At 40.6% G+C, this 14,252-nt stretch overlaps 1 protein-coding gene across 4 annotated transcripts in view; it reads right to left on the bottom strand.

Moving 5' to 3' along the window:
* The window catches only part of chd7 (chromodomain helicase DNA binding protein 7), a 96,420-nt gene that overhangs the window by 24,732 nt on the left and 57,436 nt on the right, over positions 1-14,252 (bottom strand). For all 4 annotated transcript variants that reach the window (XM_077536962.1, XM_077536944.1, XM_077536971.1 and 1 more), the window contains 9 exons: positions 11,399-11,543; positions 10,956-11,087; positions 10,756-10,821; positions 8,834-8,889; positions 6,205-6,319; positions 5,436-5,519; positions 5,210-5,347; positions 2,104-2,225; positions 511-754 (listed from right to left, as the gene is read on the bottom strand). In XM_077536962.1, the coding sequence (XP_077393088.1) occupies positions 511-754; positions 2,104-2,225; positions 5,210-5,347; positions 5,436-5,519; positions 6,205-6,319; positions 8,834-8,889; positions 10,756-10,821; positions 10,956-11,087; positions 11,399-11,543 (1,102 nt within the window). The remainder of the gene's footprint in view (positions 1-510; positions 755-2,103; positions 2,226-5,209; positions 5,348-5,435; positions 5,520-6,204; positions 6,320-8,833; positions 8,890-10,755; positions 10,822-10,955; positions 11,088-11,398; positions 11,544-14,252) is intronic.

The following is a 14,252-nucleotide window of genomic DNA, read 5'->3' as shown; positions in this document are numbered from 1 at the left end:
TATGATACTTGACAGAAGTGTCGCTTATTCGCACTATGGAGGTGATAATTGTTGACTGACGAGCTATTGACTACTTGTTAGAAGAGCAGCTTCTGTTTAGTTGCCACGCTAGCCAGCTGAAGCTACCTCTGCACACAGCGGAAGATGTTAAGATGTCAACCGTTATCACGATTGGTTGGTTGGTAGAGATCTAATCTTATATCAGCCAATCACAAGATGTGGTATGTACAGATTCACTTTCAAGCTTCAAATTAGGTAATTGCATCTTCTCCAAAAAAACATTTGACTTCCCCATAGCTGCAGAACACATGGCAACTGAACGTAACAAAATATACCCAAAACACTAGACATCTCTGCATTATGCAACAGTAGATGAATTGTGCAGTGTTTACATAAACTCTCTATAATCCAAAAGATTGTGAGGCCACATCTGATCTATCAATCAATATTACTTGGAAGGAACAATAATTTTTACAAACAATTTGAAAAGACATGTTTAATTTCAGTTACCTGTGCATCTCTGAAGTACATCTCATAGGCCTGGATGGTTCTGCGGCTAGCCTGGCTGCCATGGTAGACCACAGCATTAAGCTCTGTCCAAGTCCTGAACTCTCTCTCCCAGTTAGGAATTGTAGAGAGTGGGGCAATAACCAAGAATGGCCCCTGAATGTCCTTCATGTAAATTTCATAGAGGAATGTAATGGACTGGATAGTTTTTCCGAGACCCATCTCATCAGCCAATATACAGTTACGTCTGTGGAAGACAGGGATTTGGTCAATGTGCTCTTATGGTCTGAAAAGAATTTTTCTAGTCACATTTTTTAATGCAGCTTTTCCCAAGAGGCTAAATGCAGCTGGAAACTAGTCGTTTAATACTAAAAGGCAGGTGAGACAAATCGTCAAATGTACTTTGTGCAACACTGCAGTACATTTGACGTCTGCGAGACAATTCAAATTTATCAAATTGTAGCACACCATGAAAGTCTAGGCAAATGCTATACACCCAGGCAGTTTCTAAGTCAAAAATTAAGGTACACAATTTTAGTGAAAAGGAGCGGTTTGTGTGAAAGACTGGCTTAATTCAAACACAGGAGATGTCAGTGCACTATCATTCAGGACAATCATTTTACCCCTGTCAGTAGATTATGTTGAACATTTTGGATCTAAGACTATTTCACATAAAATTTTCGCTCATCTTAATTGGTGAAAAACAACTTCACACACAATTACAGTGGCCCCATGCTACGAGCTAGTAGGTTAGTCAGCATTAGTTAGTGCTCGGATTAACATTATTGTTGGAACGTTATAGCCATTAGATTAATGTTACGTTATAACCATAATTTACTTTTTTTTTTTTTTTTTTTTTTTTTAAACGTTTCACCGTGAATCCACCTCCTGTCTTTCCCATGTTTGTGCATGTTGTGCTCGCTAGCTGTAGATTTGAAAGGGGGTGTGTCACTGTGTGTTACATGACAGTATCACAGTGACAGATTAGCAGAGACAGGATTTTACAAAGTCAGATATTTTCATCTCGTCTTTGCTCATGAACTAAAATTTCCATAGATTTTAGTCCAGTTTTTATTAATTGAAGTACATTTTCGTCTCGTCTACATTACTCGACGAAAATGCAAACTGATTTAGTACCAGTTAATGTTTATTAATGAGGGTTTTAGTCTAGTTTAGTTTTAGTTCACTGACGAAATTATTTTTCTTTAGTTTTTGTTGATAAAATTAACACTACTGTATACTGAAACACATATCAATGTTGGCAAAAACCTTTTCTGTCACCCTTAGTATGAAGATAGAAGGTTAAAAGGCATAATATGAAAGGGGGGGAAAAAAAACAAAAAAACAAAAACAGCAGCCCATATTTTTGTTGACATGGCCCTGTATATTTTTTGTCAGCAGATTATGTTAAACATTTTGGATCTAAGACTATTTAACATAAAATTTTTGCTCATCTTTTTTGATGAAAAACAACTTCACAACTTCAACTTTGAGGGATTGATGCATTACCCGAAAGTAACAATTTCATACTTGGTTATTTTTAAATTGAGGTATTAGCAAAAGAAAAAAAAGAATTGTTTAGTTGGTTTTACTTACGAGTTGTACCAGTTGAAGGTTAGCCAGTTGAGACCTTCTAGCTGGTATTCCCTGAGTGCGTTGCCGTTCCTGTATTCCCTTGACCCTTCCAACTTTTTCCATTCAGTAGCCACAGGCCGATCCTAAAAAAATGAGACAGGAATAATAAGAATATTTATTTATAACACAATTTACATCAAACAACTGGTCTCCAAGTGTTACAGCACAACTGGGAAGGCTCTCAGTTTTTTTTTTTTAACAGAGCGCACAGGTCCCCAAGTGCATTGAGTTAATTATACTGGCTCATGGTTACTATGCCCAAAAACAACCACCTGTTCCAAAGCTTTGGATAGGGTGGCATTGTTTTTTTGTTTTTGCATTCAACATAATACAAAACCAATAACGTACTGCACAGGGAGTGCTCGTGTCTACAAAGTTATGAAGTCTAACGGGCTTAAGCATTTTTTACTTTAATTCCTCTTGAAACATTAAGCATAAAGTGTACATTGTGCTATGGAGACTGTTGATTTGTGGCACGTGTCGATGTGAGGTCATCATTGAGTTATTCTCCAATAAATAATATCTTAAATTTCTGCAAATTTCATTCTGCAAAGATTTGTCTCCCTCATTCCTTTGTTAATCTCCTTGTTTCCTTGATGGGATTTCTGGTGGGAGGTATTACCGTAAACAAAAAAGTGAGGAATTTGCAAATAGAGAAATGAGATGAGCCCAACACACGGGACCATGTTTTTGTCCATAAACATTGCACCACGTGACACCATCTTTTGTGCACATGCGTGTCACTTCACTAAATCGATACATTTACATTATAAGTCACAACTGTTTTTGTAACGTCAATAAGTATATAAAAAGATCAGATTTCCAAAGTCATATTCTGCATGCCGTGTGACCGTAGCCTAAGTATAAGCTCTCCGTTTGTTCTGAGTGAGGTGAACACTTTCACGGCCGCCGGAGAAGCAGTCCTCAGTGGCCAGGCAGCCTTCTCCTCCTCGGCCATTGGTCAGCTGGTGCAGCTGGTGAATTTCGGCTAGGGGTGCACCGATCACAATTTGTTGGCCGATCACCGATCTTTACAATAGCCTGACCTGCCGATCCCGATTTTTGCCGATCCCGATTCCCCCCCCTCATAACCAAGAGCATACACTTTAAATGTTACTTTTTTTAATTGGAAAACACTGAGCAATACCTATCAAACAAGGTAAAACATGTTTCAACACATTAAGTAGTTCTCTCAAATATAAATGAAATAAAAATAATAATAAAATAAAACTTGTGCAATAGGTTACACTGAAGACCTGTTTTGAGTATTTCCTTGTAGTGCAAAACGAATAAATGTCTAAATGCAGATGTGTCACAATCTCGATATAAAATATCCATCCAAAAATATCTTGCACCAACTTATAGGATTAAAATCTGCTAAAGTAAAGCATTCTATAAAAAAAAAAAAAAAAAAAAAAAAAAGTGTCTATCCACTGCGTAGTAAGACTCAACATCGACATTAATTAAGCTTACGTCAGAAGTCCAGATATCTGTTGTAAAGCTGAGTGTCTTTGCATCGGCTCCAAGCAGGCTGTGAGTGTGGCTCCAAACTTTTTTAAAACAACTCCGGAAATGCAACTTCTAAAAAGTATTTTCGACTTGGCAAATCATATCGTGGGCTCAAGTGCTGCATCAGGTTTCTGAAGCCCCGGTCCTCCACAACCGAAAAAGGCTGATCATCTAATGCCATGAACTCCATTATTTTTCTCGTGGTAGCTTTGCTCCTTTTGCTGCTCATCAGAGGCAACAGCGGTCCATTCTCTGGATCCTTGTTCACGCTAGCTTTAGCTAAGTTAGCCTTAGCTTGGTTGTTAACTTCAAACGCCGCATACTCAGCAGTGTGGTGGGACCACGACTTATTTCGACATTGCACGAATTACAAATTGCGAAAAAAATAAAAAAAAATAAAAAATAAAAAAATGCGATCCTGTGCTCGTTTACTTTTACCTTGAAATACTGTCAAACTGTCGACATACTGCTGCTGCTGTTTGTACTGTGCAGTGCGCATTTGAACACGTGACCTAGCGAGCGGGTGTATGTCTCAGCAGAAGAGGGCAATGGCTGACTTTTTCCGACTTACGCAAGAGAGATGTGATCGGTGGACAAGATCGAATTTATTTTGAGTGATCGATCGATCGCCGATCGCCCAAAATTAAGGAAATCGAGGCCGATCGATCGATCGGTGCACCCCTAATTTCGGCTCATTTCCCCAAGGCAAGGCACCACCTTCACACATTGCAGCCGTCCGTCTGCACATGCTTAAGCCATCACAACATCCTATTTTGGCTGTGTTGTTTCTGCGACAAAAGTCTTCTGGTCCAAAACAGAAAATACATTTTTGGGCCATTTTGACTATAAGTTGACATTGTCTGAATTCTCTGTGCATCCCTAGATAAAATGTTTTGCAACTTCATTCAGCAACACTGCAATAACAGTGCTTTAGAAGAAGCAGTAGTTATAAGGGATGGCCACAAGTTGAGGAATAACTGCTTGAAAGACCGCAACTAGACAGCTGCTTCTGTTCAACATTAAACACACTGTTAGTGGTTTGGCCTGGCCACAAGAGCGGGGCGTGCATGTGTGTGTGCGCAAGACCACAAGAACGTGGCCCCGTGGAGAGCAGTTAAGGGGGCTGTAAATCTACAAGAAGGAAGGCGCAGGCGGCAGGCCAACGCACACAAATACTGGCATCATCCTGGGAGGAGCATTGGTGACCGAGTGTTGTGGGTTCAGCCTGTGGCAGACTTCAGACTTCATTTCAAGTAAAAGAGAGTGCAATAGGCCAGTACAATGGTATTGAGTGAAGAAAAAGAAAAAGAGCTTGCTGAACGCCTCAGGGTCAATATTTATCCATGATGGTCATAAGCCATTGCCATTTGCAAGTAAATGTCTGATCGAAAAAATAAACTGTGCATCCCAGTGATAAAACACCACAGATCATGAGAGGCAACTCATGAAGTTACAGGCTGATATGTCACATATTTAATGCTTATACACGCCTATTGAAACAGACAAAAAAGACAAACACAGCACAGTGATTGGCGATTAACACATGGGAGATACTTACCACTTTGTTAGTGTTGGGTGTGCGCGCAGCGATACGTTCATATTCCTCTATCTTTGAATGGTCAATATCCGCCTTTAGTTCCCAGGTGGAGTCTTCGTAGGGTAGACTGCACCATTTCACCAAATATAGTGTCACCCGCTGAAGACATGCACACAAGGGAGCGCTTGGTGAGCATGCGTTATGAGAGAGCTTCATACCATACAATATAAAGAGGAGATCAAAGTACCTCTCCATTTTCATCTGTGCTCTCTGAAATGTCCAGAACACGATCTACCTCCACATAGTCAGGGTTGAAAGGCTCATCATCCATCTGGAGAGAAACCAAGGAAGGTTTTACCACTGGAAGTTATGTTAAAGTTATGTATATTACCGTAACATATAAGTTCTATTTACAGCAAATATACAGTATAATAAATACATAATAAAGACTACTACAGTTACTACCTTAATTGGGAAGGGGAGTGGACAATAAATATGTATAAGGGTAAACATAACTGTTGCTGTCAGTAATTACATTAGACCACACAGTTGCTGTCAGTAATTACATTAGACAACACAGTTTTCCCTCGCTATAAAGCAGTTCACTTTGCATGCATTAGTTTATAGCAATGTACCTATTTTATAAAATTTATGAAGGTTTGAACATTGAGAATGTTTAAACAAGAGAGAAATGTGAGAAAATCTAAATGCTTTGATGCGAAAAGTGTAGAAACTGTGTGGTGAGGGTTTTTTAAAGCCTTAAAACATTTATAATAAATGTAAAACAAAGCTAACTACTTTGCGGATTTCATTTATTGCGGGCAATTTTTGGAACCTAAACCCCAGCGTAAAACAAGGGAACACTGTACTTCAAAAAGGCTGCATTTACACTACATGGTTCTCAAGTGACCATTCAGATGCGCATCATGGCAGCCTAAAAACAAACAAACAAACAAACAGGCAAACAGGCAAACAAGCAAACAAACAAACATCGAATCTGATAGCCAGAGTCTTACCTCAGTGATAAAGGTGTTGAGTAGTTGCTTGGCCTTGAACCTTTTGACCTTCTGCTGTATTCTCTTGTCTTTTTCCAGTTCTTCTAAACCTGCCCACCGACAGTGAAGGTAAGAACTGAAAGAAAAGAGAAAAATAACACATTGTGTTCAAGTTTTAATGAATTACTTGGGTTGAGCGCAAAATAAAAAATGACTGGAAGAACTGAGAAATTGAAAAGCGTGATCTATATAAACTGGAGCTAGCAGTGTGAGAGCTTATGTAAGGGCTAAGGATGGGCACCGATGATGATACTTTTTGTGATATGGACCGATTTGGGTCGGTACTTCTGAGCACTGATTTACATAAAAATCAAACGTTGCCTTGTTTCGGTTCTGAAGCACGTCGTTCAAAGTTGTGACTGTGCGGGAGTGGAAGGGTTGAGGATTTTCCATGACGCACTTGAACGCAACATTATACGTGCACCAGCGTACCGACGTTACCCACTCGCACAGGACTTCACACATTAAAATACAGTTAGGCCAAAAAATATTTGGACAGTGACACAAGTTTTGTTATTTTAGCTGTTGACAAAAACCTATCCAGGATACAATCATATAATCAATATAGAATTGAAGTGCAGACTGTCTGCTTTAATTTGAGAGTATTGACATCCAAATTGGAGCAGGGGTTTAGCAATTACAGTTCTTTAAAATGTAGCTGTCTTTTTCAGGGGACCAAAAGTAATTGGACAATTGACTCAGAAGGCTGTAAAAAATAAAAAATAAAAACATGGGCCCTTCCCTCATTAACCTGTCATCAAATATGCAGTTAAAAGGTCTGGAGTTGATTCTAGGTGTGGCATTTGCATTTGGAAGCTGTTGCTGTGAACACACACCATGCTGTCAAAGGAGCTCTCAATAGGGGTGAAACAGCCCACTCTGAGGCTGACAAAAAAAAAAAAGAACAAAACCATCAAAGAGAGAGCAGAAATGTTAAGAGTGGCCAAATCAACAGTTTGGTACATTGTGAGAAAAACAAAATGCACTGGTGAGCTTGTGAACTCAAAAAGGCCTGGACATCCATGGGAGACAACAGTGGTGGATGATCACAGAATCCTTTCCATGGTGAAGAAAAACCCCTTCACAACAGTCACTCAACTGAAGAACACTCTCCAAGAAGTAGCTGTATCAGTATGTAAGTCTACCATAAAGAGAAGACATCATGAGAATAAATACAAAGGATTCACCACAAGGTGCAAACCATTAATCAGCCTCAAAAATAGAAAGGCCAGAATTGACTTTGCCGAAAAAACACCTGACGAAGTCAGTCCAGGTCTGGAACAGCATTCTTTGGACAGATGAGACTAAGATCAACCTGTACTAGAATGATGAGAATAATAAAGTTTGGAGAAGAATTGGAACAGCTCATGATCCAAAGCACATCACATCTTCTGTAAGCATGGTGGTGATAGTGTGTTGGCATGGGCATTAATGGCTTGGTCACTTGTGGTTTTTGATGATGTGGCAAAAGGCAGAAGCAGCCCGATGAATGCTGAAGTGTATAGGGATATCATTTCTGCTCGGATTCAGCCAAATGCAAGTTGATTAGACGGTGCTTCATAGTAGAGATGGACAATGATCCAAAACATACTACAAAAGCAACCCAAGAGTTTTTTGGGTTTTTTTTTAAAGCAAAGAAGAGGAAGATTCTTCAACGGTCGATCTCCGACCAATTGAGCATGCATTTCACTTTCTCATTGCAAAACTGAAGGTAGAAAGACGTTCAAAGACACAACAACTGAAGACAGCTGCAGTAAAGGCCTAGCAAAGCATCACAAAGGAGGAAACCCAGCGTTTGGTGATGTCCGTGGCTTCCAGACTTCAGGCAGTCATTGCCTGCAAATGATTCTCAACAAAATATTGAAAAGTACCATTTTACTTTACTTTATGTTACTTTATGTTTGTGTCCAATTACTTTTGAGCAACTATAATAAGGAGCATTTACATAAAAACAATTCCTACATGCTTAATCATATACTGTATTTATGTTCAACCTCTTGCATTAAAGCTTAAAGTCTGCACTTCAATTCCATTGTAGTTGTTTCCGTTTAAATCCAATGTGGTGGCATGCAGAGCCCAAATCATGAAAATTGCATCACTGTCCAAATATTTTTGGGCCTAACTGTACATTTCCAGGTTTTGGAAATGAGCAAGATGGTTGCACTAACTTTAATGTTTTTTTGTGTGTCTTTTCTCTGCTAAATATCATCATCAGCCCAACGTAACCCCTTTGCTGCTGCCATGTCTTTGGGCTAGGGATGCTCTGCTTGTTGTATGGTCAACGGTTCTGGGCCCGAGAGCATGTACGTACGTAACGTCATGGCTACGTTTCGCGCGCAGACTACTCGCCGCGGCTGTGCGCATGTGCGGCCAACCGTACCGCGCTCTGGCCCACCTCTCCCAATCGTGCCAAACTGGGGATCCGAACCGTACTCAGGCGTGGATCGATTGCGCTCACACTTACCTATAGAATCCGGGCTTTAGCAGCAAGCGTGCTTGGACACGGTACAATGGACCTAGTGTGTGCGCACCCTAAAAAAAGTAGGTCTCAATACTATAGAAGAAGAAAAATACCAAGTGTGTCACTCACAAGCCCTTGAACTTGACATAGAACTCCTCAACCTCTGCTTCCTCCCGTGACTCCAGCTAAAAGGCAAGGAGAAAAAATTAATTAGCCACACATATTACTAAAAAAGAAGTGGATGAAGAGCGAAGAGTATTTGGAAACTATAAAATTGAGAAAATGAAGACAAAGCAAATGTAATTTTTCTTGACAATCACAAAATGAATTAAGTGTTTGAAGACATAAATCCTTGGTCGAAACTGGTCTTCTATTAACCGTGACTTATTTAACATAAACAAGCACACACACTCCACCATGCTGCTGCTACTACGACTACTGTAGTGCCATGAATCATCAATCACACTCATACATACAGCCTGAGGAAATGCTAGCTTGGTGTCTGGCATTGCTCTCGCATTGTGGTTTTGGCTGCGTGCCAAGCCTAGGGTCAAATCTGAATGGAGTTGTGTGTGTGCGTTTGTCTGAGAGCGAGAGTGTGGGAGAGTGAGTGAGACAGAGAAAGAGAGAGCAAGCTAGAGTCCAATGGCAAGACAGCTGGCAAAAGCAAAGTTGGCTGCTGCTTGCTATACGTGCATGCATGTGTTAGCCAAGTGACAGGCTTTCTTTCAAACAAGCTGTGTTGAATAATGTTGGGTGCCACACTTGGCCTGGAAGTTAATCAATCAAAAAATATAATGACAAAAATATATTTGTTTTGCTTTATCTGTAGGTCAAAGCCAGTCCCAGCTGTACTTCCACTAACAATCACAAACATTAGTGACTTCTCTAACCCCTCAAACTACTATTAAATAGAATAGACTACTAAAAATAAATAAGTGAACTAACAACTTGAGCAGTTTTCAGTTTTACATTGTTTTTTTGCATTTGTTTTCTGGTAGAAGGCAATAAAATGTGACTCAACACTGCCTAAGAAACAGTGCCCATTTCTACGTTGCATAAAAAGTGATTTATCAATATGCTGGAGACTTCCGACCCGAGGTCTTTGCTTACAGGACGCAAATATTTCTGCTGTTCTCACCTTGGTTCACCTGCACAACACTACATGGCAAAAATATTTGAGAGCACCAGCCGAGCCATGCAATATGACCGTTTTATTATGTTAAATTGTTGAATATATACAGTGTTAATTTATTAAGGATCAAGTTTACGTCCACTGACATCTTCCAAGAGAAACCACTGGTTTACACATTATCTGGAAATATATATATATATATATATATATTTTTTTTTTTTATTTTATTTTTTTTTAACTATCAGGTGTATACAACTTAGTTAATGTTTGGCAAAAATGCTAGAATTTTTTTTTTTCCAAGATTCTTTGATATCAGGAAAAGTTTAGAAAATGTGGAGGAGGAAGGCCAAATCTGATTTGAATAATATTGACATTTATGTTTTCTATTCAGGAGGAGCAATTGGATTCTGTTATGGAACACGTAGTCGGCTGCCTTAGCAGTGTCCAGGAGCCTTTTCATGTGATGGATGCGTGCTGTATGTCATACAGTACGCATCTGTCACACTCCTGTGATACAGTGTATGCCCACGTTAACCTCCGAAATATATATATATATTTTTTAAAATGATCGCACCAATAATTTTTCTTGTGGTAAATCAGGTGCAAAATTGCTCCCGGCTGTCAAACTTTGTGGGTGTGTTTGCGCCCGTATACGATTAGGGCAATATCCTTCATCAATAGGACGTGAACAGAGCGCAAGTTGCGGGTGCAGATGCAGTGCATTCTTAGTGGATTTGGCCCTATGTGTTTTAGCTGGCCCGGAAGATGCCTCTGGACAAAAATAGTGGCTAGGGAAAGGGAAATCTAGTTTTCACTGCTTACACTATAGGCACAACCATGGAGTAACAGAAGAAGATGAACAAGTTCCCTATGGGATGTGTGGGACAGTGTGTGCATCTGTCTGCATCTAGCTCACCTGTTTCTTGGTGGTCCGAACACCCATGATCTTCTCCACAACCGGCCCATCAGTTTCAGCTATGTCCTAGAATTCAAAAATAACTGTGTCCTAAACAAAGCCTTGTACATGTTTTGTTTAACAAGGAGTAGGGGCAGATAAACCTGTCAATGTTGCTTATTATTCAATATCACATTAACCCAGCTACACCTCGTCTGTACCTGTAGCTGGGTTGATGATGACGGAGACTTTGGTGCAGGTGAATCGTCTCCACTGTCGTCATCTTCTGAAATTCGGAACTCCAGGTCCTCTGTATACCGCTTCCTTTTCACTTGTCTGCTGGAGCGTCGTTTCTGGTGTGCAGAAAAAGATAGGTGTGGAATAAAAATATTGAGCAATTAGTTACCAAAAAGGGTGAGAAATGACTTGTTGCACTCAAAAGACAAATAAGGACTTTCAGCTGTTTAAAAACACACCATTTAAGTATGTTTTGAATTAATGTTCTCAAGGCCCTTCTAGTTCTCTCATATACAATGGAACATTTCTGATGAGGGATAAAATGGAGGTAACGTGAATTTCACAGTAAGAACTCAAGGACTGTCAAGGTTTGTTTGAATTGTGCTGCACAAACTGTTATTCTAAATAATGCTTTTAAGTTCTGTACCTGCACACCATCCTCATCCTCCTCTTCTATAGACGAGTGAGGTGGAGACTTCACTTCTACGTCTTCACTGACTGATGAGTGTCGCTTCCTTTTGGAATCCTTCTTGGCAGCAATGGCGCCATCTTCGGACTCTGCCTTCTTACTGCTATAGGGATATTTGGGAGGGAGGCGCAGAGAAAGAGAAAAACATTGAACATTTATTGAGGGAAAATATCAACATAGGACTACTGTTTCTTTCGTCAGTCTATGGCCCTAAACTAACCAGGTGTGTGTGCGTGCGTGTGTGTGTGTGTGTTTGAATGCGTGCATGTGTGCCTGTCCCAGGGCAGTCGCCATGTTTGATTTAGCCATTTAGAAATCATTAGTGTGCCTCAGGCTCTGGAACACAGGGGGTTAATATGATGAAAGACTGCAAGGGGTTGGAGGGAGCAAGATGGAAAGATGTAAGCAGAGGAAGCACACAAGGGCCCAGAGAGAGAGCAAAAGGGAGGGGTGAGGTTGAGAGGCTCCCATGCTTCCTCTAATCTCTGGCATGGAAAGAAAGAGGATCTGTGCATGTGTGTGCGCGTGCATGTGTGTGTGTAGGTAGTGTTCACACACTATACACAGGAAGTCCAGAGGACACTCATGTACCATGCACTTCAGCATGTGCATACACACAGCACTGCACACAAGTTGGAGCAGAATAGCGATAGTTTTTGAACACAACAGAAAGAACACAAATGACAAAAGCTAATTAGCTTAGGTGTACATTTGAACTTTTCTTGAAAATTATTTAGAACTGCAAAGCAAACCCAACACGTTTCCACTGACAAGCGTATTACTACTGTTACGGCTATCGGCTTGGGCCCGCAGACGTCTTCGCTCCGCTCGTGTGTGTCGGCTAGTGCCCGTTTCTTTAAAGGCAGCTTCGAATGTGCCAGCGCGACGCTCTGTTTGGACAACTGTGGTAGCGCGATGTTTCTGGGTAGCAGCCGTCCTCGACGCCCTCGGATGAGCAGCTCCGGACCTCCCCGCCAATCATCAACCTACACCTGGTCGGACTGCCCCAAATAAAAGCGCTGAGTTTTAGTCACACAGGGCAGCTGGAACTTACTAGTGCAGCTCCGTTACGTGTCTCTTGTTTTCAGTATTATTGAGACACCCGCGGACGTCATCCACACCGAAACTGAGGTCAGTCTTGTCTCACCGAATCTTTTTTTTTTAATTTTTTATTTTTATTTTTTATTTTTTTTGGCTATTTGAGTCCAATGTTGGTTCGAACTTTGAACACAGAGGCGCGGCAGGCTGAGGCTTTACATTCTTGAAAAACAACTGCACAAGAAACAAAGACATCAATTGTTCATTTATATATTTACTGTTTAACTTCATTGTTCATTCCATAGAACTTTGCTTCACACTTTTATTTTTTAAATATTAAATTATGTGTATTAATTCTACTTCAGTAAGCCTAATTGTAAAACGCTATACTTTTATTTTTACTATTCCTCTCTGGCTCATTTGCTTAACATTTTAAATCTTTATTTGTAAAGTTTTATATATTGAAAAGTAATAGTTAAATTGATTTAAAAAAATATTTTACTGTTAAACAATGATGAACATTTATTACCACCCAAATAAATAAGTAAATAAACATATAAATAAATAAATAAAAGAGAGAGAGAGAGAGAGAGACAGAGAGAGCACAAAAGTACCGAAAATTGGTATTGCTGAGTACCGGTATCAATTTCCCAGGTACCGAGAATTGGAACAGCGCCGGTTCTAACGTACCATCCCTATTGAAAAAAACAAGGTAACAGCGTGATTTTCGCCTATGTCGAGATCTGAAGTAGATCGACAAACACTCAAAAAAAGAACTAGTAGCAGAGATAAATGTGCGCACTGAGGGGCCTATTCACTAAAGGTTTGCGTCGCCTTTGCACCGCGCTAACCGGCAAAAATGGAGCAATTAGGGAGCACCTAATTTACTAAACACGCGCAGATGGGGAAATCCGTCACTAAGTGCTCTGTCGAACAGATTGCGTCACGGTGCGCCGGTGTTATTTGCGCGTATGTAAATTAGGTAATTTGCATACATTTGACGCAAAATATGCCCACCCCAATGCAAATGAGACTCATTGATATGCAGCGTCTAATTCACCAACGCCAGCGCAAATAGCAACACCGCGTTTGCGTGACGCAAGTAACATTTTTGGAAAGCATGTAGGCCTATTAACCTGACGCACCTCGATCTCCAGCAGTGCATGGCATTTGGCGCACAACATGCACGGCTGATCACGCAGAGCGGAGAGAAAGACAGAGAGAAGGGGGAATATTTCCGTGTTTGTTTTAGGACACATAACGTAACCCGGGCTGATCGGCATTGGCGGGGAGGCATTTTCCGATCATTCTTACGTGCCTGATGCATACTGTACGCCCTCGCCAACCTCTGAAAATATATTTTTAAAACAAGATCGCGCCAATAATTTGTACTTTATGAATGAATGACGCCGTTGTCATTCTCTCTGCTCTGTACAGCTTAATGGCGCTTTAAACGCTTAATCTCGGTCCAACCTCGCTTTCTGATAATGTCATCTTTCTCGAAACTGTTACTATAACAACCATGTTCTTGGCGCAAATCCGTTGCCATGTGTGGTAAATCAGGTGCAAATTTGCTCCAAGCTGTCAGTTTTGGGGGCGTGTTTGCGCCGGTATATGATTAGAGCAATATCCTTAGTGAATAGGTGGGTAACTGGGCGCAGACTGCGGGTGCAGTTGTGGTGCAATATTTCGCGCTATTACCGGACGCAGCGCATTCTTAGTGAATATGCCCCTGAGTTTCATCGTCCGAGACGCTATTCAAATGACATACTGC

Source organism: Festucalex cinctus, chromosome 1, assembly GCF_051991245.1.
Source record: "Festucalex cinctus isolate MCC-2025b chromosome 1, RoL_Fcin_1.0, whole genome shotgun sequence".
Taxonomy (NCBI): Eukaryota; Metazoa; Chordata; class Actinopteri; order Syngnathiformes; family Syngnathidae; genus Festucalex; species Festucalex cinctus.
The sequence above is the reverse complement of the archived record's forward strand: the minus strand, read 5'-3'. Positions and strand labels throughout refer to the sequence as shown.